We start from the raw sequence: 24,137 nt of genomic DNA, 5'->3' as shown, positions 1-24,137 counted from the left end.
CTCATATATATAGATCTCTCTCTCTCTCTCTCTCTCTCTCTCTCTCTCTCTCTCTCTCTCTATAATCTCCTACATTTCCAGAGAGAAAATCCTACATGCTTGTACAATGGGGATGGCTAGCAACATCTTGAGAAGCTCCATCAATGCATTCTGCAAGAGCTACCATTCCTTCACCTCAATCGCCGCGCTCCTTGCCTTCCCCTTCTCTGCCTCCATTCTCTTTTCGGAATCTCTCATTCCCTTCTCGCCGTCAATCCTTAACACCATCTCCGTGCGCCTTCGGGTAATGTTCCAAGCCGCAGGCTTCCCTCCTTTCTTCTCATTTCTGAATCTTAAACTTGCGCAAACCGGCTTCACCTTCATCGCAACCCTCCCTTTCGCTCTCACCTTCTTACTCTTCGCCAAAGCATCTATCATCTCAATCTTTCGCGAATACCCGCGAAGCCAATTGACCCCTCCTTCATTCTCTAACTTATTTCCGCTCTACCGTTCGCTCGTAAAGACCCATCTCTTGAGTTCCTTCATAATCCTCTCCAGCAATGCCACAGTCTTCTCGCTTCTTTTCCTTCTCTTCAATGCCGTCGATATCATCGGTATTTCGTCAGACACCTTCCTCCTATTCATTTCGGTGGGCGGTGTGCTTCTTTATTCAACAGTCATTGCGATTGCAACCGTAATATGCAACCTGGCTGTTATAGTCTCAGCAATGGAGGATTGTGGCGCGTACTCGGCGGTTCTTAAAGGTTGTATGCTGATAAAAGGAAGGGTTGCGACGGCATTGGCCCTGGCATTACCCGCGAATCTCGGCATGGCAATGGCTGAGGCTCTGTTTCAGTTCAGACTTGTAAATCAACACCGCCATTCAATAAAATTCAATCTCTCAGTTATTTGGGAGGGATGCTCGATTGCATATATACATGCGCTCTTCGTCGTTCTTGAGATCATAATAAGCTGCATTTTCTTCAAGAGTTGTAAGGTGGATTACTGTTTGAATTGGAGCGAAAGGAGGGAGCTCGAACCGGAGGAGAAGGGTGATCTTCGAGTTTAATCTATATTACGTGTTAATTGTCATAGAAGCGTTCAGATAAACAGAATGAAAGAAGATTATTTTCAGTATCTGTTGCAGAATTATTGTACAGCAAATTTTCGACTAATAACGACTACTTTGTAAGGACCCAGTGCAACTCTGAAGGGAGTATTCTATTTTGCATGCCAAACATGAATTCAAATAATATGTTATCCGCAAAATTTGTGGGGAAGGACAGATTATATCAAGATTATGGTCCTGTTTATTACAAAGTTTGAGATACTAAGTTTTCCTGTTCGACAATAGATTAAGATATTGGATATATACAATGAATTAGAGGAATTGTTCAAGAAGCACCCACTCTTTTCTACTTAGTTCAATGTGGGACAAGGTTTGTGTATTTCTCTATAGAAATGTCTGGTCGTTGGCATTACCAACAACTACGATAGTTGGTTCTTTCCCTGCACACACTAGAAAGAGAATAAAAGAGGTCAAAAGAACTTTCACCCCTGATACAAACCCACAATAGACGAGAGGAAAAAAATAACAAAAAACAGAGAGATGTAATCTTTGAAACATATATGCAGCACTTGTCATGAAAGGCGAGATCCAGTTGAGATTTAACGCATCTTTAGTGGCGACAGATCACCCTAATGTAGGGAGTTCTTGCACACGATTTTTCATTGTGATTACACGGCATAGAAACTCGATTTGCATTCATCGCATGATCCTCACAAACACGATTTAGAGATCATGTATAACAGGTAGCCCGGCCAAAATACTAGAGTACTTGAAATATATATATATTCCAAACAGGCCACGCATTAGCTGTTTACTGATCTAATAAACCAATACACCACAGCTAATCTATGTATGAGCAACAGTTACAATTACTTTGTATAAGCATTTCTTTTGAGGTCTAATTTAAATGAACCGTCCAGTGATCCCCAGCTTCTTCAGCTATCTTTGATTACAAAATTGCATCTCACAGTACAAAAGGAAAAAACTCTTTCTTGCTTACGAGCTACTGGAGAGGGAAAAAGAAAAAAAGGAGAAAGAAATTGACCTATATTTCTTTCAGCTCTATTTGTACAACAGGTTGACCTACTCCTCATCTCATATAAAAGAAAACCAATTCTGGGGGGAAAAGATAACAAAAAGGATACTGTACAAACAATAGGGTAAAATGGGGCCATATGTTTAGCTTTGTACAAAAATATGAACCAGGATGAATCAACCATGGTCCTAAAGCACCTGCACGGCCCAAAAGCACCTGCATGGCATATAGCAAGGTAATGGATCCTAGCCAGTTTATAGCAGAATGGTTACAAGAGAGCAATACGAAAACAAAGATTTTTACCTTAATACATTAGCTTGAAGATGATTCTCGGTGCTATCTTTGTATTGGAAGTTGTCTGAGTTTCATGGCCATCAGAACCTCCCAACATCTTTCAGAGTGGATGGAGATCATCCGCTCCCTGAGAGGGAAAAGATTAAAATCGCTTGCCAGATTGGCATGCTAAAGGTCATCTGCCAATTGTTCTCTCGGCATTTGCATCTTTGGACTTCTCGGTGTCACCCTCTTTCTGGGCTTTTTTCTTCTCGAGTTCAGCTTGTTTGCAGTTCTCCTCATGTGCTTTGCGGAACAAGCGCACAAAATTCAAAAGTGTGGCGATAACTGCAATTTTTCACAATTTTGGCAATAGAGGAACAAATTAAGGCAGGAAATATATATATATATATATATATATATATATATATAGAGCTAGGCTGGTATACTATCGGTAGCACGGAGGCCTCCGTGCTACCAAGTTGTTTTCAATGATGCGGCTTCCAAATCGACAATCGGCTCCGTTAGACTTGATCTACACTGTTAAAAGTATTTGGAAACTAANTATATGTGTGATGTTGTTTTTGCAAGATATCGCTGTGAAAATTTACATCCATACACAGTTTTTTCACGACGATCGATTTTAATCGCTGTGAAAATTTTTCACAGCGATATACACCCCAGCGATCCATATATCACTGTCAATTTCTCACAGCGATATTGGATTTTCTCACGACGATTAAATGGTTGTGAATAAATTCGTAAATCGTTGGCGGCTTTAAGATAGAGCAACCGACGCCACCGCCTCCTCCTGTTGTCCTTTCCGATAAGCAGATCTTAAAGTCACCTAACTCATTTCTCTCTACCTTTCTACCATTAATTAAAAAGAAAAAAAAAAGAAAAGACAAACATTAGCCCAGTTTACCTTACCCACACCACCCAACTGATCTCGTTAGAAAATAAAAACCAACCTAACCCGAAATATAAAACCGTATTCATCTATAAAAAAATTCAAAATCGCATTTACCCTGTGAATGAGTTTTCACAGGGTTTGTACACAGGGATATTGGATTAAGACAACATCACTATATATATATATATATATATCTTAATCCGACCTTATGATAATTATCATTTTGCGAGAAAAATGATAGTTCGAAAATTGGGAACCTATCTTAATAATCCGACCTGATAATTATCATTTTGCGAGAAAAATGATAGTTCGAAAATTGGGAACCTACTTTTTAATATCCTAGTCTTACGATAATCAGCCAATCTCAACTCACCAGTGGGATCCCAACTCACCAGGGGTGACCCAATATCATAAATTAGGTTACCAATTCTTACTACTTTTCTCAACTAGGTTTCCGATTTTTTGACCATCGTTATTACCTTAAAACGATGATTATCATCGGGTCAGGTTGAGAGAGAGAGAGAGAGAGAGAGAGAGAGAGAGAGAGAGAGAGAGAGATATATATATATATATATCTTTTTGGGAGGAATACCAAAGTTAATAAAAGTGAAATCATGGGACACCAAATTTTACATGGTTCAATCACGGGACACCAAATTTCACATAGTTCAATCATGGGATACCAAAACATGAAATAGTGAAATCATGGTACACCAAAATTAAAACATAGTTCAATCATGGTACACCAAAAAATTTGATATCCCATGATTTCACTATTTCACACTTTGGTGTCCCATGATTTCACTATTTCACGTTTTGGTGTTCCATGATTGAACTATGTGAAATTTGGTGTCCCATGATTTCACTATTTCACTCTTTGGTGTCCCATGATTGAACTATCTGAAATTTGGTGTCCCGTGATTTTACTTTTTCACACTTTGGTGTACCCAAAAAAAAACTTCAAAAGGGATGTATATATATTAACTCGATATTATGATAGCTATCGTTTACTCGAGGCAACGGTGGTTAAACAAAAACTACTACCTCGGAGGTTTAGCTACTAGCCGTGGCAATTTGTACTAGATATGGTGAACTTCACAAATTTTTAGTTTATTTACAACGAGGCGTTGTAAATAAATTTAATACGATTAATTATATAAATCGTCGTAATGAACTATTAACGGCGATCTAAATTTATAAATCGTCATTAAATGATAATTACAACGTTTTATCTTATTTAATCGTCGTATTTAATCACTTACGGCGATTTATATTATTTGATCATCGTGAATAACGATTTATAGCAATGATTAGTTATATATTAATAATTATATAGGGAAGATTGAATCTTAATTTTTAAAATTTTAATTTCAAATTTTAAGCTTTGAATATTAAAATTTTTAATTTGAATATTAAATTTTAAATTTTAAATTTTAAAATTTTAAATATAAAATTTAAACTTTGAGATTTTAAAAAATGAAAATTAAAAATTTAAAAAATTAAATAAAATTTAAATTTTAAAATTTAAATTTTGATATTTAAAACTTTGAATTTTAAACTATAAACTTTTAATTTTTAAATTTAAATCATAGATTTAAATTGTTAAATTTTAAATTTTAAAATGTTAAAAGTTTAACTTCTGAATTTTAAATTTTTTAAGTTTACATATATTGACTATCAGTGGCCGCGTTTACCGTTTCCCGAACCACCAACCATGAGCTCCAGAATTCAAACTTAGGATTAACTAAATATAAAAACCGATTCAAATAAAAATTTTCTTTATTTACTTCATCCATCGTACGATGGAAAGAGAGTTTTTTTAAATTTGATTTTATTTTAATTTTAAAATTTTAAAGTCAAGGATTTTAGTTTATAAACATAATCGCCGTAATATAAATACACGATGATTATTTGTTGAATTTTAATGGTAAATTAGCAAAAATCGCCGTACAAGGATTATTGTGATTAAAGTGTAACTGTGTAAAAAATATTTACGAAAATTATGAAAATCGTTATAACCGTATATGTCATAAACCACAGTATACGACGATTTTTAAAATCGTCGTAAACAACTAGTAAATTGTCGTATTTATTTACGGTGATTACTGATTAAAAGAGTATCATAAACATCCTTATATAGACGTTAAGTGGTATATGCCCCTGGATATACGTTAATTAGGATATAATATATACGCACTCGCACGTACACACAAGTGTAAAGCAATAAACACGGAAAGTACAGATAAGAAAGGAAAGTATGTATAGTATTTTATTAATAATTATCTCGTTACGATGAACATAAAGATTTTTTACTTATATTTAAAAGGTGTGATGAATAGCTATCTGGACTATTTGCCCACCCAACCCATTGGGCGCCCGCCCAGTAATATGGGTACCCAATGAACCCGTACATATATATATATATATATATATATATATATATACACCTTACAATTCCATAGACCGATACAACTGCAGAAAAAAAAAATTTAAAAGAATACATGATTGACCAATCAAATTTATAACTTAGAAACAGTTTTAATTCCTGCTATTCTGGATTCTTTCCCTTATACAGTAAAAAGTGTGACTTACCTTGCTCAAAGGGACAGCGTGCAGGATCTTCGCCAAAATATAAGGCAAGAGCATCTGCATTTTTACCCTGTTGAAATTCAAAGTGTTAGCAGGCATATAAGGATCAGCAATTAAATAAGCAGGACTAACTAGGTAACCACTTTTGAAGGAATGATCGAGAGTTAAGTAGCATACAACTGCAGAATAAAGTGCTGTTAGGGATCGCACTTGAGCTCCAGCACCCGCAGTAAAATCCTTCAATGTCTAGATGACATGCATTTATATAACAGAGTTTCAGTATAGAAAGTAGCAAAGGTCTAAGGCAAAATTACTTGAAAGATATGATAATGCATAGAGTGATAGGTAAATGAATGAACATCTAATCTCAGCTTGATTCATGCTGTCCCTGTACCACACTTGAAAAATGTGGTCGTCCAAGGGCCATACATTGAAGTGGCACATTCAGACTAGCAACTTGGGCTCGAGCAGTTTGGGCCAGTGGCTTAGGTCTAACGAGCTACTAATTCTGGTGAGCCAGTTGGGTCATTACACATACATTTGATGAATATCCTACAATTCTGTATGAAGTCAAACCAGCCGATCAGCATTAGTAACTTGATGGGTCTTGACCGCATGACTAGAAATGCCTATACATGATGAAGAATATCCTATTTGGTACCATTGGGGTGTGGCGAATGGTTCTCAAAAGGAGAAAAGGAAAAAAGAAAAAGACAAAAAAGGGGCAGAAAGGAATCATTGGCTTAGACTAGATGGCTATACCTTGCAGAAAACTTCAGATACTGGCCCATCGCTTTCTGAAGCTTTTAGTTCCGCTTCAACCTTTTCTAATCCTTTCACAACAGCTTGCTGCTCTTCAGCCAGCAACTTCAGTTGTATCTGCCCAAATCAAGATACAGATATCTTAAACATTACTATTTCTTGATAAATGGCAGCCTAGATGGAGCTTCTGTAGAAGTACTGTTAGAGCCAAGCTGTCCAAAGAAGCACTAACAACTTTCCCATCAATATCATTCAAAATAGTTCGTGCTATAGAAGAAGCAAAAGCTCCAATTTCGAGCTTCTACTTCTCGGCCTAGAAGCACATTTTAGCTCTCCACCATCATAGAAGCTCCAAATTTTCTGTTTGCACAATGCCAGGCTGCCACTTCTCGGGGGGGAAGAAGCTGTTCCACAGGCTGTGCAAAACAGGTTATAGTAATCAATCAAACTTGTAAAACCTTTGATGCAGATTCCAAACTGACAAGGTCCTCATGAAAATCCAGCAGATGTGGTGACTTCTCAGCAAGAACCTGATGGGTACACATACAATAAAAGGTTAAAGCACATAGAGATGCCAGTATAGCCAGCAGATTCCATGGCAAAACATGATATCTCTGTTTAATGTAGAATGTTAGGCCATTTTCCAAATTAACCTAACAAAAGAACTTGTATTCGTAGATGGCCTCATAGAGAGGGCTTTTAAACCAACTAGCAGGCCACTTTCAACTCTGTGTTCCTCCATGGACAGATGGCTGGTGATTCGACTACCATATTGAAGCGAATGTGGTTAATGAAAGATGCCAATCTAGGAACAAAAAAGAGCAGTTGTACATGAATTTGAACAGTCCACTTTCAAACAGTCCACATGGACAGTTGTTTGATAAGTATGCCAGTTTCATAAGAAAATTCTGCCAGTTTCATGAGTAATCAAATTCGTAGTTGCACTATAAAGGCACAACCAGAATAAGCAGTGTATGATCATTCTGGTAATAGAATCACTTGCATTAACACACGTAAAACAGCACAGACATCAAATCCTTAATTTCAGACTCAACAGAACATAAACAGGTTGGAAAGAGCAACTAAATTCTCCTAGCAAGAAGATATGGACACTAATTCATAGATACACCAGTAAATTTTTCCGAAAAGGAAGCGAGTAAACCCTACCTTACACAAATAATGCATCAACGTCATTCTATTATTAGTGGCACGAGTATCTGTAAGTTTCAGAAGGCTGTCCAACCGAAAACCAACTGCCGAACCTGTATTAAACCCAAAAATGTAAAAAAATAAAAATCACAAAAACAATGACAAGTTGTGCTATACTAATGAGTGAGCACGCAACAGAAAAGAGTACAAATGGATAAGGACATTTGCCAATTCATAATATCACAAACTTACGACAGGTTTATGTCTATGTGAAGAGCCCAATATCTAGTAAGCAACCTCAACAGTGCAGCCTATGTAAAGTGAGAAATGAAAGGAGAACAAAATTTGATGGCAAACTGCAAATTATGAGAGGCAATAAATGCTAACAAAAAAAAGATGCTTAAAAAGAGGAAGGGTATGGACTATGGAAACAACATGAGGAAATACTATAGAAATAACATTAGTGCTTGCTGCTTGTGATGTGTCAGAGGATACAATAAACAACCTCCTTAAAACTAAAAACCCAAGAAAAATAAAAGGTACAAAATCAGAAGAAGAAAGGGTGGGGACTTCGGAAAAAAAAAATAGTAGTCAGTCAGCTGCATATTGATGTTCTCTCTCCTCCTTTCCAGTCCAAGACTACTTATCTCACAAGTACAGAAGCTATAAGAAAAGTTCATATTCTGTCCTCCAAATAATGAAGGAATCAAAACAATCAAATAATGAAGGAATCAAAACAATCATAAAAAACAATCATATTCAAAACAGTTTCATTACCTCTCGCTGTTCCCTGGTTCAATGTATTCCCAAGATTTAAAATTTTCTTCATGATTTCCTTTAGTTTGTCAGAATTTCGAATCTGAATAGAAGCAAGGAAAGTGACTTCGCATAAATTACATAACAAAAGAAAAGATGCTCAGAGATTTCAATAGCACAGAAATTGTACCTCTTCGCATGCAGAGTCCACATTGTGTAAATTCTTTCTAATATCCGAAATCTGCAGGAGAAAAGACATAAGAGAACAAGTCATGAACCACGTCAAACTTCTGTTTTTTCTTTTTTTTTCCTTTCTAGATGGATATGGGCAGCATATTAGTTAATGACCTGTGAACCAAACTGAATCTTGAAAGAAAACACCCTAAACTTGGATTCGACCCTTGGAACTTTCATCAATTCTAGAAAGAACTGCAGCAAGAAAGTATCATAAGATAACGAAATATGATTTAGAAGCCACCTATATTACATGGAAGATACATATTTGACTTGTTATTATCATATTAAGTGCAATAACAAAATTACTGGCAGAATGTTAGTTACATTGCATAAACTACTCAGGAACAAAATTTGATATTCCAACTAGTCGCAGAATTTTAGTCCGCAAGCATGCAAAATTATGAGCTAAAATTTCAATGCTTACCTGCTCACATTTTCCAAGGTTTTCCTTGTTTCCACTGTAACCCTAACAGCAGGAAAGATGTTAAATAATTGACTTACAGAATAATCCAAATAATACAAAATAGAAAAATTTGATGAGAAAGAAAAAGGCAATAACAAGAAGAAGAGTCTTCATTAATTTTACGATATACACCTTCAAAAGCTCCATTTCCTCCTTAGTTGGACAAAACTTTAAGAGATTTTCCACTTGATCTGCATCTAGAATTGAATCATCTAATGCTAGGGCAGCATTCTGTATTAACATAAAAATAGAAATAAAAAATAAAAACACAAATAAAAAATATCAAGAAATGACATAAAGAAAATAAATGCTTACTTGGAAAACAGTAAAAACCAAAAAATAATCTTCAAAGATTTTAACAAAAGCTGCTCCCAATGCTCTTACAACTAGAGCTATCAAATAAGTTTATAATCAACCAAAAACCTTTAATTTCATGTTCACGCTAGAATTCCATTAAAATTCGGATTCTGAACAATACGACACTACTGATAATCTACCGCAATTAAATATAAATGGTTAAACATATGTAACGAATGCATATCTGTTGGCTGGCGAAATTAGCCAACCCGTACCCACAAATTAGACACAAGCCAGGATTATTTTTCGGACCCACAAGTCTAGTTTGAAATTTGCAAACCAGCCTGCTTCTAGAACCAGTTGGATCAGAAATATCGTTTCATTGACTTTGAAGGCTTTGATCAGAACTAGTCTTGACAAACACTACCTGATCCAACCCAGCACATACAAGAAATATATAGCATAAAATGTTCTAGAACATGACGTGGCTTTACAACTTCAAGGTCCAGTTGCAACCAAGGACCGAAGTAATGCTTATCTAATAAAGGAATAATGGATAATGTGCTAGTGCAATGCTGTATGGAATATGCGATGCCATTCGGAAAATCACCATCGCTTACGCAGCCGCAAGACCACTTCCTAGAATACTTTTAATGAAAGCTTCAACTCAACCAGGTCTCATTAAAATTTTGTAGTAGGGAAAAAAAAGGGAAAGAAATCAGATCTCCTCAAACTCTGCTGTCATCTGCCATAACTAAGAAAAGTCACGGAAAAAATTCTTTAGCATTTCATATTGTGCCATTTAATTTTTAAATTCATGACCAGTATCAGACGTGTAAATTTCCTTTAATATGTCGCAATTTACATGTAAGTATCCAACTGGCCAAGTGTCTTTAACATAAGAAGAAAAGAATCATCCTTCATACCATCATATCAGATAACGGCATCTTGATTTTCGTCAACATGATCTCAGTGTTATTTGCTCGCCTTAAGTCAATCTACAGATAGTATAATAGCCAAATATCAGCCAAAATCCATTGGAAAGGCAACAAAGCCTAATTGCATTTGCTTAGAACATTAGGTTAAAATCACAAGCATCCATCAAGTCACTAATTAAAAAAAAGGAATAGCAGCAAATGAAGGTTCCAAGTTCATAGTAATTGCAATCTATCCAGACGCAAAACTATGCAAATAAGCTTGAATGTATATTACAGCAACAAATAAGAGGACAATAAACCTTTGTGCACAAAGAGGTACTTCACAACAAAGATCAAACCACACTTAACGTAATCAATAAAAGTTCAAACCAGTTCAGACCAATAGTGCCCTCTGCAACCACCACCCCCACTGCCTCATCACACCCCCCGCTCTCCACCAACCCTCCACCCAACCCCACCCCTACCCACCACCACTGCACACACACCACCTCTGGCCCACTCCCCCACCTCCGGCCCTGCCCCCACCCTCCCAACCCTCCACCTCCGCCCAAAACAAAAATTTCCACTCCAAATCATGACAGCAAATGGTGACCCAAACATTATTTCTTTATGTATACTCAGACAGCAAATGGTGACCCAAACATTATTTCTTTATGTATACTCAGACAGAAGTATTTCATACTTTCAGGCTATATTGCAGAACATGGATAATGTTTCATGACATGAAAAATAAATATGGACAAAATGAAGAAACTGGCAAGTTAAGAAGCACAATTACGTGATTTAGATAAATAACAACTGTTTACAATTCTAAAATTGACACAAATCAGCTTCATTATGCAATCCAACTGATGCGGATACTTCTAATTCAAGTGATTTTTTAAAGAATAGAATAAGCATAATACTCTTCTGCAGATAAAAAAATTATCAAATTGTTAAAAACAGACGAACTCATAAACATGTATCATAGAATTACCAAAGAATTATCAGCACTCAGCAGTGTAGAAAGTAGCAGCAGGTAATGTAAGAAAATTATAAGACATATTAGCACCAGGCAAATGATATGCTTTCTTCCTTTTTTTTTTCTCGTCTTTTTGTTGAGCTCTGAGATCTATTGCTTCTGAATAATTACCAGGTGAACTTTATCAGATTTAGATCCAGCAGATTTTTGGCGTCCATCAGATTTAGAGCCATCATTTGACTTTGGAACCACTGCAGAGAAGAGAGTCTCAAGTTCTGACACATCAAACTCTGAGGTGCTGCATGAAGCAGGTCGCTCATTAAAGAAATGGAAAATAATTGAAAATAATGGTTGCAGATTACAAGTTATAAAAAGTAAATTAAACAATAGCACTCATTCAGAGATGTTGTGAGCACTGGCAGCATCTCTAATAGGCAGCGTTACTAATGTTTTAAAAAACATGAAGCAGGTCGATAGCAAACAACGATCACAACACACTGTAGCTGGAATGGTATTGTGAAACCAACGAAAGCTCCTAAAATTTATAATAGTTTACTTTTGTAAGAAGGCTAAACTACTGGAAACATTGTCATCATTATAAAGGTAATAGTATTTCACAGGAATATATTGTGGAAAAAAGGGCCCGGAATAGTATAACCTAACAAATATTAAATCGAAAAAGTATCAACATAAAGACAAAGGAAAAGGCACATATATTTGTGCAGAAGCAAGATAACATTTCCCAAATATGCCGCACTTTCTGCCTCACTCTACTCTCAGTTGCTACAGTATGATGGCTCTAGTATTCTTGTATAGGAGGACTTGGAAACAACTGACCTTAAAACAGGAAGCATCAATGTCCAAATATTAGAACATTGGTTGGATTGAATAGTATAGGAAACCAAGGACTGCTTTGTGGAGGTATTATTTTGTCCCTCAACGGTGGGCACCTTAAACACCTTTTGAACAACCATAGATGATATTGCATGCAAGGTAGTACTCCTTTTTATTCAAAGGACATCATTGATAGATTTCGTATCATGGGTATATATAACAAATTTAGCATAATATTTTACCTAGTATGATAAGAAAAGAAAAAAAAATTACGGAAGTAATTAATACCTATTGTCGGCATGTTTTTGTAATTCTGCCCACAAGCTTCCTTGCATAGCTCTTGTTACTTTTACCCAGTGCAACGGCTTTAAAGATGACTTTCGAGTTGAAGAACGAGCGAGCCCATGCCCTCGTCCGCCGATCATTGCATTTGGTAGTGCACCTCTTGTGCCAACTGAAGAACTAGTTGCGCCTATTGGAGGAGGCGGTGGGGCACCAGATGTTCCAGGTGGAGCTGGAGGTGTACGCCCTCCTAGTGGAGGAGGTGGAATAGGAGCTCCCCCATGTCCTCTAGGAGGTGGCGGTGGAGGAACTCCTCCAGGGGGTGGTGGTGGATGTGGAGCTCCACCACGTCCTACGGGGGGAGGTGGTGGAGGTGGAGCTCCACCACGTCCTCCGGGGGGAGGTGGTGGAGGTGGAGCTCCTCCACTTCCTCCGGGAAGAGGAGGTGGAGGTGGAGCTCCTCCGTGCCCTCCGGGAGGAGGCAATGGAGGTGGAGGTGGAGCTCCTCCATGCCCTCCGGGAGGAGGCGGTGGAGGTGGAGGTGGAGGTGGAGCTCCTCCATGCCCCCCTGGAGTAGGCAGTGGTGGTGGAGGTGGAGGTGGAGCTCTTCCATGCCCTCCGGGAGGAAGTGGTGGTGGAGGTGGAGGTGGAGGTGGAGCTCCTCCACATCCTCCGGGAAGAAGCGGCGGAGGTGGAGCTCCTCTACGTTCTTCGGGAAGGGGAGGTGGAGGTGGAGCTTCTCCATGCCCTCCGAGAGGAGGTGGAGGTGGAGGTGGAGGTGGTGGTGGAGCTCCTCCATGCCCTCCAGGAGGAGGCAGTGGAGGTGAAGCTCCTCCATACCCTCCAGGGAGAGTAGTTAGAGCTCCTTCATACCCTCCAATAGGAGGCGGTGATGGTGGTACTACTCCAAACATTCCAGGGGAAGGAGGTGGTGGAGGTGGAGCTCCCCGACAACCATCGGGAAGAAGTGATGGTGGAGGTGGAGCTCCTCCATATGAGTTGGGAGGCGGCGGCCTAGGTGGTATTGGAGCTCCTCCATATGATTCATATGGCGGCGGCGGCGGCGGCGGCGGTGGAGGTTCTCCGTATAATTTAGGAGGTGGCGGCGATGGTGGTGGAGCTCCTTCATGCCCTCTAAAAGGAAAAGGTGGTGCAAAGAGCTCTCCATGTGCTACTGCATTGGGTGGTAGAGGTGGCGGGGACGGTGGTGATGGTGGCAGAGCACCTCTTTGGGCTTCTGGAGAAAGTGATGGTAGAGGTGAAGCTCCTGCATATGAGCTGAAGGGCGATGGCGGTGGCGGTGGCGGTGGCGGTGGCGGTGGATGTGGAGCTCCTTTATATGATCTTGGAGACGACGGCAATTGCAGTAGAGCTCCACCATACGATCTAGAAGGTGACGATAGTGGTAGAGCTTCTCCATATGACTTAGGAGGTAGCGGCGGTGGTGGAGGCGGAGGCGGAGGCGAAGGCGGCGGAGCTTCTCCATGTCCTTTAGAAGAAAAAGGTGGTGGAGAGGGCTCTCTGTACGCTACTGAAAATGGTGCTTTTGTCAGCGGCGGCGGCAGCGGCGGCGGCAATGGTGTACCTGTATGAGCTTTTGTAAAAAACGATAGTGGTGGCAACGGTGGTGGAGCACTTTTTTGTGCTTCCACGGAAGGAGAATGTGGTGGTGAAACTCCTCTACATAATCCGACAGATAAAGGTGGCGGCGGCGGCGGTGAAGTTCGTGTTCCCCTTAGTCCCTTGGAAGGAGAAAATGGAGCATCCTCCTGAGCTTCAATAGAAAATAGAAGTGGTGATGGTGGCAGAGCACTATTTTGTGTTTCCATATAAGAAGGTAGTGGTTGACCTCCTTTACAACTTTCTTGGAGTGATAGTGATGATGGAGATCTTGTATATGTTCGAAGAGACAAATATGGACCTCCAAGATATTCTGGGATAGAAGGCGGTAGTAGAGGCCCAGCATGCACCACAGAAGATAATAATAGAGTTGATACTGGAGCCATTACTTGTGGACTAGAAGTAACGAATGGAGGCAAAACTTCTTGGACCATCTCTGGAGGAGGTGAAACTTCTTCAAACTTCTTTGGAGGATGTGAAGGTGGAAGCGGAGGCGAAGGTGCTCCACAATTTTGCAATGAAGCGCTTCCATGTGTTATAACAATTGGTAAAGGTGGACTTATTGCGTTTTTATTATGGGTAACAAATGTTGGTGGTGGTGATAGTGGTTGTGATGGTGATTGTGGTAGAGATTCACTTTGTTCTTCTAGAGAAAATGCTAAGTTTGAAGGTTCTAAATGCATAGAAGGCAATAGTTGAGATGGAGTTCCCAATCCTTCCTGAAGAGAGAAAGAAAGAGGTGGAGGTGGAGGTGGGATCGGTGACAATGCTTCTTTACATAGTTTGGTAGTAGTCAAGGGTGCATTATTAGCATTATCTAAAAGTTCATATTGAGGCATTGGTAAGGGTTCATCAACATGAGGAGATAGTAGTAGAGGAATTTTTGTAGGATGCATGTCACTTCGAGAGGGTGAAGTTGGCATAGGAGCATCCAATACACCACCACTTTGTTTAAAAGTAGGTATAGAGAGTAAAGTGGAGTTCTTTGGTATTCCTTCATCATGTTCTAATAGATGATTCTTGGCATTTAATTCCTTCCAAAGTGGAGGAGATGGAGGAGGTGAGGGAAAGGAGACATTATTGTGAGTTTTAAGATGGTTAGTTGGAGTAAGCTGGCAAATCAATGATAGTGGCGGAGGTGGTGGTGGTGGTGGTGGTGGTGTAGGAGCACATTTGTTGGATATTCCTGATGGCATAGGTAAAGAAGAAGAGAGAGGAATCGATATGTTGGTTGCTATGGGAAGTAGAAAGGCTGAAGAAAGGGAACATAAGTCTTTATCCAGTGTGTTTGAATGTGTGAATTGTCGAGATGGAGATGATGGGGAAAGAGATGGAACAACACGTGTTGCCGGCGTTTCAACAGGCAATATTTGAGATAAAGAAGCAACTGCTGATGCATTATATTCTGATGGCAAAAGCATTGAAGGTTGCTGCATAGGTACATGGATTGACACTCTTATTTGAAATGGAAATGGAGAGGAGTGGAAAGATAAAGCATAGGAGAATGGTTGTGGTGGCGGTGGCGGTGGCGGAGGTGGCGGTGGCGGTGGGGGAGGTCGGCGAGCTGAAGAAGAAGCTGAAGGAGCTGCTGTACGTGGTGGACAGGGAGGGAACTTGAGTAGTGCTTTAGTTTCCAAAGAAGCAGGAGGTGGCGAAGATAAAGGTGAAGGTGCAGAAGGTGAATCAACAGTAGTACATGTTATAGAAGTGTTAACTGAAGCAGTAAGAGAGACATTTGAATGTAAAGAAGCATGAGATGACTCTCTCAATTGAGACGTTGGCAATGGTATAGAGGAGGATGGTGGCAGTATATTAGTTGTTGGTGGTTCAGCGAAGGCTTCATTGATTAAGGATTGAGTATGGGATTTTGCTGTTTGAGACAATAGAGATCCATGAGTTGTTATTGTACTTGCAGGAGCAGAAAAAATAGTAGTATTTGCAGTTCTTCCTTCAACACGGCCTTCATATACTGTTAAGTTGCATTTCAAGCCCCTTAGATCAGATGGTGCTTGCTCAAAAGAAGCAGTAGGACCTTGGCTCATAGAGATCTCCGGACATACTTTTAGCACTTCAATTTTTTGCATGCCATTGTCAATGTCCTGAGATTCTAGCTGCTCAAGTTTTTGTTCTGGCAAAACTAATCGAGAAGGTGGTTCAATGTTGCTTGTCAGTGGTTCCTCTAGTTTAGAAGGCACAAGCTTCTCATTTTCCTCTTTCCAAAAGTCAAACTCCTCCACCTCAACCTGATAAGTATCATTTGGTTGCACATTTGATTGCATACATTTCCCAGTGTTGCTTCTTTCTGCTTCCCCATTGCAATGACTTGTTTCCAAGTTGTATAGAATAGTTTCTTCTGTTGAACTATTAACAGCATACTGTTCAGAAATACTGCGTGCTGATTCGCTTTTTAACTCTTCTTTCTGTGCTAGGTATTCTAAACTGGAAATCAAATCATCTACATTGGTTCTTTGTACAATCCCCTCCATGTCCTGTTTCGAATCTCTAGTTTCTGACAAACCCACCTCTTCACCAGTTACTCTAAGAAGGTCATTTGTATCCTGGTTGGATGCACTAGCCACTATATCCTGCTTTAAATTGTTTATCTCTGATGAGCCAATCTCTTCACACACTGTATCAACACTATGATTCATATCCATCCTCAGCTTGTCCATCTCTTCTTCAATTGCTAAATAGACTTTTTGTGCTACAATTCCCATGTTATCTAGCTTTTTTTCATCTGATGTCTCCAGCAGCACAATGCCTTCATCAAAAGAATTTTCTTGGGTCTCATTCATATTCAGGTCCTGTTGAGAATTGGCAAATATAAAGCTGCTGCTCATTGCTTCAGCTTTAGGAGTCATGTCATCCCTCTGTCCATCCTGCCAATCTGGATTGCTGAAAATCTCTTCTGCCTCAAAGAACTCCTCTTGTGATGCAACTTCCGTCTCATCCTCATATGCAGCTGCAGCTTCTGTGGTGGTATCGAACTCAGCATCAAACTCTGAAAAGAGTACCTGGTTCAGGCATGAATGTATTTTCAACTCCCAATCCTATTAGTGATAGATACCCCCCAAATATATGCAATGTTTTCAAGACCAAACAGGTCATCGAACCGCAAAAGTATCTGGTACAGTTTTTTGGATTCAACCTGCAGTTCTTTTGGTTGAAGCTGATCTCTTTCAAAAATAATTTAATATGCTGTATAATATAAGATTTACTTTCTAAACACAAGTTTTATCTTGTATACTAAATTCTTAAAAATAGAGATGATTAAAAATGTATGATTCTCATTAAAGAAATATATAAAAAACCATTACTAATCCTAGATACTTGCCATTTCATAAAAGAAAAAAATTGTAAGTTTTATTTCTTCTCGCATTCAAGAATAAGCCTTTAGTTCTTGAAACCAGCCTACTATAAAAAGTGCAGTTCAAGCATTTTTGCTAGTTAAACCATGTGGTTCAATGGGTTTTAGAAAGATATGGTTTGCTCAAAATCAAGCCAGTAAAGTGTTTGAGGTCAGACCAGGTTCACTAGCCGGTCTGGTCTGGTCTGGTCTTGAGAACATTGCACAAATGCGTATAAAATAAACCATCACCCACCTCTGCTTTAAAGTCCTTAGAAAACTGATCCTTGACATCCCATGGCACGTCGATATCCTCAAGGGTCAGCAGCAAAATATGAGACTGAATAAAGGCTGTGTTGAACATAACACGGAACATCAATTCCTCGTCTTCCAAATCCTCATCCACCTGAAGGCACTCAAGGACTACATCCCCTTGAATGCAGCAACCAACATTTAGCTTTATCGGTGCATTATCTGCCTGCAAAATTACAGTTAAAACTGGTATCTTCAAACACATAATGAAAGTGACTTTTCAGTCCACGGAATAAATTTTACCTGTCTGTAATGCCTAACATATTTTTTTGTCTTGGATGTTGAGAAAAGTATATTGGAACTTCTGTCAGCCGGGGTCAGGGGGTCTTGACCATAGACACGAATAATCGGCCGGCAACCACCTTGTCCGTCGAAATTTGGAACAACTCTGAGGATTAGACAATCTAAAGTGAAAGGGTTATTCTGCAATGGCCACTCTAACTCACTGCCCAATCTGGATATGTATTGAAGATATCTCAGATGAGAAGGCTGCGAGTTCAATGGGGATAAGACATGAAGAAGCTCCTTAGGTGCTTGCTTGTACACCATTTCCAGTGTCCTCTGCTCATCACTGTACTGTTTCCTATACAATAGAAGACCTGCAAGCATAAAAGCAAGAACAGGCCATCCTCCCCTTTCACAATGCATTAACAGAATATTTTGCTGCCCTTGTAATGTAAGCCAGCCCTCACTCAACCTCAAGAAATGAAGAATAATCTCCAAAGGAAGTAAAGGGCACCCGGAATACTGATGAGGGTAATTACTGACTGTTATGTCGTATAGGGAAAACATGGTTGAAATTTGGCTCTTCCCTTCATCATCTCTAAAGTTAAATACCATGAATGAAGCATCAGGAAAATGGTCGCGAAGTTGGAGGACAATACCATCCATGTAATCCTTGTACTCATCTTCATCCATGATTTCCATCGAGAAGCAACAGTCGAACACTGCAAGTATAGACAGTCAACTTCAAAGTGCAAAGTTGTACAAAGAAAGAATTATTCACTACCACACCCCTTACTGATTACTCGAAATCAAAGGGTAAGCTGTTTTATTTAGCCAGAAATCAGGGCAGAATGACATGCAAATCAAAGTTAAATACAAGTTTCGTTTGCAGACATAAAGTGAGCCAAGTCTCTTCAAGTGATTTGTTCCTCCTTTCAACGCAGGTGACAATGAGAGACCTACCCAACCAAAAGAAATTTGTACTGATAAATCAGACCAGACCTTGTATGTCAGCATAACCTAAAGCTTTCTATCCTCATCGTATAAATTCTGCGTATGCAAGAAACTATTATTTGTCAGCATAACCTAAAGCTGATATTCTTGTTCAGATAACAAGGAATCATCCAAGAACTCAAAGAGTTAAATTAGGCGCTATAATGAGAATAGCTAAAGCAAGCTCGTCTCTCAGATTAAGTCATCATATAGGAAGTACAGAAAGAAGACTAACTAGGTTTAGCTCTCCCCAGTATCTCATGCAAACCACATAGATAGCACAATTGCCCACAAGCAGCTGGCACTCTTGCTCACGAATCTTCCCAGGATTGAGAGCTAACCCCTTAGTTCTGCTCAACGGTTACCCAGTTCCATATGAACTTTCGATTACGCACATAATGCCCGTCAAAACAGCGGGAATAACCTAAGTGTTCTTCAACTTCAACCATAGAATAGATAGCATGCCAATCACACAACGATACACCGTATAGCTGGGAATTTTACATAGGACTCAAAGATTCTAACAATGAATTGGGAAAAAAAAGATGGAGAAGCGTTACCGTAGACTCGCTCTGTTATCTCCAGAAGCCGATCGGGCGGCTTCCTGTAGAACAACCTCCTAAACAGAGCCATCCGACGGCGCCGCCACCGGCGACCGTCGCTTCCCGCGCTCGATCCAAACCCTAATTGCGCGCCGACCCACGATCAAACCAATCCCTAGACGCTGCGAGCAGGGGATCAAACCTCGAAGCGTCGGAGGAATCCACGGCTCCGAATTGGGGATGCAGGATCAACGCGACGAGCAATTAGGGTTTCTACGGGTGCGGATATCGCTAGGGTTTTGTAATCGCGTGGAGGAGGGAAGGGGAGGAGGAGGAGGAAGAGGAGGTCGCGAATGGCGGTGCTCGTAATTTTTTCCTGGTTCGTTTCTTCTGCTTTAGCACGGAGAAGCGTGAGGGAATTTTTGGTAGAGGCGAGAAATAGTTCGGGCTCAGCTGCTTCAAACAACGAACCGTTCGTGCCGTTACGTGTCGCCGTGTCATTCGCTACAAAAGAGGGCCCACCGTCTATTTCATTAATTAAATACCTCGTCCACTGGATATTGTGGGGCCCATGGGCCTACATTTGTGGGCCACAGCACGTACGTTGTGGGCACACTTAATGCATCAGGTGAAAATTGGCACGTTGAGATTCATAGCGAAAAGGAAATCTCAAGAATTTCTCCACGGTTGAGGGGGGCTGAGTGGGGGCCACCTCCTTTTGGTGATATCGAACCAACGGAATGTAAAGGAATAAGGAAGGTGTTAGGATTTTCGTCGGCTTGTGGTAATCATTAATCAATCACCCGCACGTGGGAGGAGAGTTGGTTTTGGGCAACGGTTTCCAACCGTTATTTGGGGCACAAACCTTGTAAAGCTGCGTTTTTTTTCCGAACAGCAAACATGGATGCCCACATGATGCTACGTGCTTTTGTTGGGCCCAAAAGTCAGGCTAAGAAGCATACAGGCCCAGACCCAACTCCAAACCCCTTCTCCAAACTACAGGCCCATACAGAGCCCATTTCGCTTAAATAGCCCACAATAGCTTCTTCTTTGGGTACCAAATGAAACTGGTAATTACATAATTTTTGGCAATCCACTATCTACCAATATTTTTGCTTGAATACCAGATAAATTTTTAAAAATAAAAAAAGGGGCAAGTATACTAATTCAAGCATATGTAGGGAGTGTTTGGTTCGCTTTTTTTCACCCTGGAATCGGAATCGGAATGAGTAAATTCGTTTGTGGGTGTTTGGTACGCAGGAATCCCATTCCGATTCCGATTCCGATTCCCGAGTGGAATGGGAATCCCCCAATTACCTTTTTTTCAATCCGGCCTAGGAGGCCGGATTGAAAGTTGAATCCGGACGGAATGGATATTTATTCGGATTAAATTTATTTTTTTAATTTTTTTAATTAAAATATGAGTTAAAATTTAAAAATTAAATATATAATTTTAAATTTTAATTTAAACCTAAATTAAAAATTAAAATTTAATCAAGTATTTCGAATCTAACTTATGAATTTGAATTTAAATTAAATTTTAATTTATATAAAGTTTTATTCAAATTTTATTTCAAACTTAAATTAAATTTATGGATTCAAATTAAAATTTAAATTGTAATTTTAAGTTTGAATTTGAATAAATTAAAATTTAGTTTCATATTTTGAATTATCCACTCAACTTCAAAGTTTATTTTTTTAAAAAAAAATAGATTTAAAATTTTGACATTATTTCAAAATTTTGATGTAAATTTTTAATATTTAATTTTTAATTTGAATTTAAATTAATATATTATAAAGATAATGTTAGTATATTAATTTGATTACGTTTTTTATATCCACCTGAACCAAACACCGACAATGGGAATGATTTATTCCGATTCCGATTCAGGTGATGAACCAAACAGAATTAGGTAATGAGTCATTCCGATTCCGATTCCAGCTTATTTTGATTCCGATTCCGATTCCGACTCCGACTTCGAACCAAACACGCCCGTAATGTGTTATTCTTCACCGAATAAATTAGTCTTCATATGTGCAACTTCCTTTCCTTAAAGTTGATAACAAATATAATCCTTTATGTAAATGTTTGCACTACTATACTTTTTTAGTGTTCTATATACATTTTTACAACCTATACGTAGCTTTTTTTTTGTTTTTTCAAATATCATGCTTTTTTTTGGGCAAAATTCAAACTTTCAAACGTGTCAGTTTTGCCTGTAACCTGAATTTGGGACTAAGTCCGTAGGCATGCAAATTAGTTGTACATACAATTGGATGGACTCATTAAATTAAAGAACTATGTGATTGCTCATCTTCTGCCTCCTTTGTGTCACCTAATAAGAACTCAGGAAATTAAATTGTGTGCTTAGATGTTTGGTAATGGATTTTTTTGGGTTGCGTTTCGCCCACTTAACTCCCCTTTGACCCAACCCTTTTAATGCACTTCTAATTAACCACCAATTAAAAAAAAAGAGATAATAATAATAATAATAATAGGCCACCAATCCAAGTGAGTACCCATAGCAATGAATTAATTGTCGAGATACTATTTTATGGATCCTACACATTGGATTTGAAATGTCGATAGTATTGTTTCACTTCTTTGGTTGATTATTTAGATTTGTTTTGCTTAATTACTTGTGGAACATACCAAATTATAGAAATACTTTTGTAAATTTTAGTATTCGCATGTTTATTTTAATATGAATTGCTTATTTATATGAGTGCCCTCTATGGAGACATCTCTAAAAATATATTTGCCCAACATACACATGAGCATAAACAATTAAACACTAATAAACACGGTTTTAAAAATTACACGAAATACTAATATTTTTTTGAGAGATAAGTAGCACGCTACCTGCTTTGTTTATTTTATTTAGAAATAAACTTAGCTAGAACATGTGAATCAATTAGGATTCGAACGTGGGTCTCGGATACCAAGCATAGTTAGTTAATTCGGATTCGGCAAAAATTCGGTACGGATATAATACGTATAAAAGTCGTTTTCTAACTTTTAAATTCGTTGAAAAATTCGGCTTAAGAAACAGATTCGGTATAAAATATAAAATATAAGATATAAAATAAATTATATTTAAAAATAAAATTATAAGTTTTTTATTCATATTTTCAATAATTCGGTAATAATTCACGAATAATTCGCGAATTATTCGGCCGACCCAAAAATTCGCGAATAATTCTCTTTCTTTCGGAAAAATTCGTAAACGGATCCTTTAATTCGGATTTTCAATAATTCGCGAATAATTCGCGAATTTACTAACTAGGGTACCAATCACCAAACATTTTACCACTTACTCTAGGGACGGCCGGTTACACGAAATACTCATATTATTGGGCTATTTATAAATGCCATATAATACTTTCTTCTTTGTAGAGTGTACTTATAAATTATTTTAATGTTCTTCCAAATAAATTTATAGTATTACTTTCAACGAGACCCTCTGTGACTTTTCATTATTAATAAAATCATTTTAATGCAAATTATTTTATATAATTATTACAAAAAACACTTCTTAATTATAATGTCGTCAGAGCAACTGTTCTACCAGACCAAAAGTCTCCACCACGGGGGCCATTAAAATCGTCACGACCCTTGCTTGGTCAAGGAACCGAACACGGCGCATGTTCTTCGACCATAATACCCTTTCACTCATAGTGTATGATGAGCCCGCAATGCAATATAAATTTGGTGGAGTTAATCGCAACATAAAATAATTTCATCTACCATCTATTGTGTAAATATTATGAATTTTAAAACAGCATGAATAGTGAATAAAACAATCATCTTTGAAATTTTTATTTTTTTTTTTTTTGAGCTGGTGGCAATGAGGGCATTATCGTCACGAGAATCCGTACCCATATTTTTGTCCCCACCAACTAACACGGACCGCAGTTGCGTCAAAAGAGAAAGCAGCACGAAAATTGGAAGGGGCTGGAGAGTTTTGTCACGTGATTCTTAATTACTAATTGGCTATGTGCTTTTGATCAATTTTAAACTTTGGAGAGATTCATATTTAAAATTTTGTATCCTCCCTTCAATTTTTTCTTTTTTTTAAATAGCATACTATCTGCTTAGTTTATTTTTTTAGAAATCAATTTAGCTGAAAATAAGAAGACACCCTTTTCTTGGAATCTGTAAGATTAATCAGCTATTGTCTCAATGGGTGGAATTTCTCTATGGACATAGGAAAGATTAATCAGCTTACGATGACTTTGTGTTTTTTTTTTTTTTTCACCCCTTTACACCCCGTTTGGTTCGGATATAAAGGGGGGGGATAAGGGGGATATCCCCCCCTTTATACCCAAACAAAAAAAGAGTTTGGTGGGAACAAGTGTTCCCACCCATACCGGGTTGTACCCGGTACAACCCGGTTTGGTGGGANAGAGAGAGAGAGAGAGGTGTTTTATTTTAAATTTAAATATAAATTTTTAAAATTTATAAATTTAAAATTAAAATTTATAAATTAAAATTTTTAATTTTTAAAGTTTAAATTTTAAATTTGATATTTTTAGTTTTTAAATTTTATAAATTTGTTAT

The 24,137-nt window shown here is 38.4% G+C and overlaps 2 protein-coding genes across 5 annotated transcripts; one reads left to right on the top strand and one right to left on the bottom strand.

Moving 5' to 3' along the window:
- Positions 1–1,380, top strand: LOC109712565. The gene has a single exon (XM_020236194.1). It carries the CDS (start codon positions 107–109, stop codon positions 1,046–1,048), a length of 942 nt encoding a protein of 313 aa, XP_020091783.1. The 5' UTR covers positions 1–106; the 3' UTR covers positions 1,049–1,380.
- On the bottom strand, positions 1,815–19,992 carry LOC109712561 (formin-like protein 20). Of its 4 annotated transcripts, none has more exons than XM_020236185.1 (19): positions 19,595–19,992; positions 18,060–18,763; positions 17,761–17,982; positions 15,757–17,172; positions 12,545–15,708; positions 11,594–11,720; positions 10,450–10,521; positions 9,359–9,457; positions 9,188–9,229; positions 8,875–8,955; positions 8,717–8,767; positions 8,548–8,629; positions 7,789–7,883; positions 7,080–7,151; positions 6,622–6,738; positions 6,037–6,105; positions 5,863–5,929; positions 2,388–2,705; positions 1,815–2,300 (listed from the first exon to the last, which is right to left on the bottom strand). In XM_020236185.1, the coding sequence occupies exons 1-18, from the start codon at positions 19,665–19,667 to the stop codon at positions 2,554–2,556; spliced, it is 6,705 nt and encodes a 2,234-aa protein (XP_020091774.1). In that variant the 5' UTR covers positions 19,668–19,992; the 3' UTR covers positions 1,815–2,300; positions 2,388–2,553. The 4 variants fall into 4 exon arrangements, with proteins under 4 accessions (XP_020091774.1, XP_020091775.1, XP_020091777.1 ...); XM_020236186.1 differs by having other exon boundaries at positions 2,388–2,663; XM_020236188.1 differs by lacking the exons at positions 1,815–2,300; positions 2,388–2,705; positions 5,863–5,929; ... (3 more) ...; positions 7,789–7,883; positions 8,548–8,629 and having other exon boundaries at positions 8,721–8,767; positions 9,188–9,221.

The sequence above is a fragment of the Ananas comosus genome, linkage group 7, assembly GCF_001540865.1.
Source record: "Ananas comosus cultivar F153 linkage group 7, ASM154086v1, whole genome shotgun sequence".
NCBI lineage: Eukaryota > Viridiplantae > Streptophyta > Magnoliopsida > Poales > Bromeliaceae > Ananas > Ananas comosus.
Note: the sequence above shows the minus strand (reverse complement) of the source record. Positions and strands in the feature narration are given on the sequence as shown.

Excerpts from the sequence above, each read along its gene's own strand:
- LOC109712561 (XM_020236185.1), bottom strand. The coding sequence starts at position 19,667 with ATGGCTCTGTTTAGGAGGTTGTTCTACAGGAAGCCGCCCGATCGGCTT. Across the intron at positions 11,721-12,544 it reads CAAAAACATGCCGACAATAG|CACCTCAGAGTTTGATGTGT; the intron begins GTATTAATTACT and ends TGCTTCATGCAG. Across the intron at positions 10,522-11,593 it reads AATCTGATAAAGTTCACCTG|ATTGACTTAAGGCGAGCAAA; the intron begins GTAATTATTCAG and ends TACTATCTGTAG.
- LOC109712565 (XM_020236194.1), top strand. The coding sequence starts at position 107 with ATGGGGATGGCTAGCAACATCTTGAGAAGCTCCATCAATGCATTCTGC.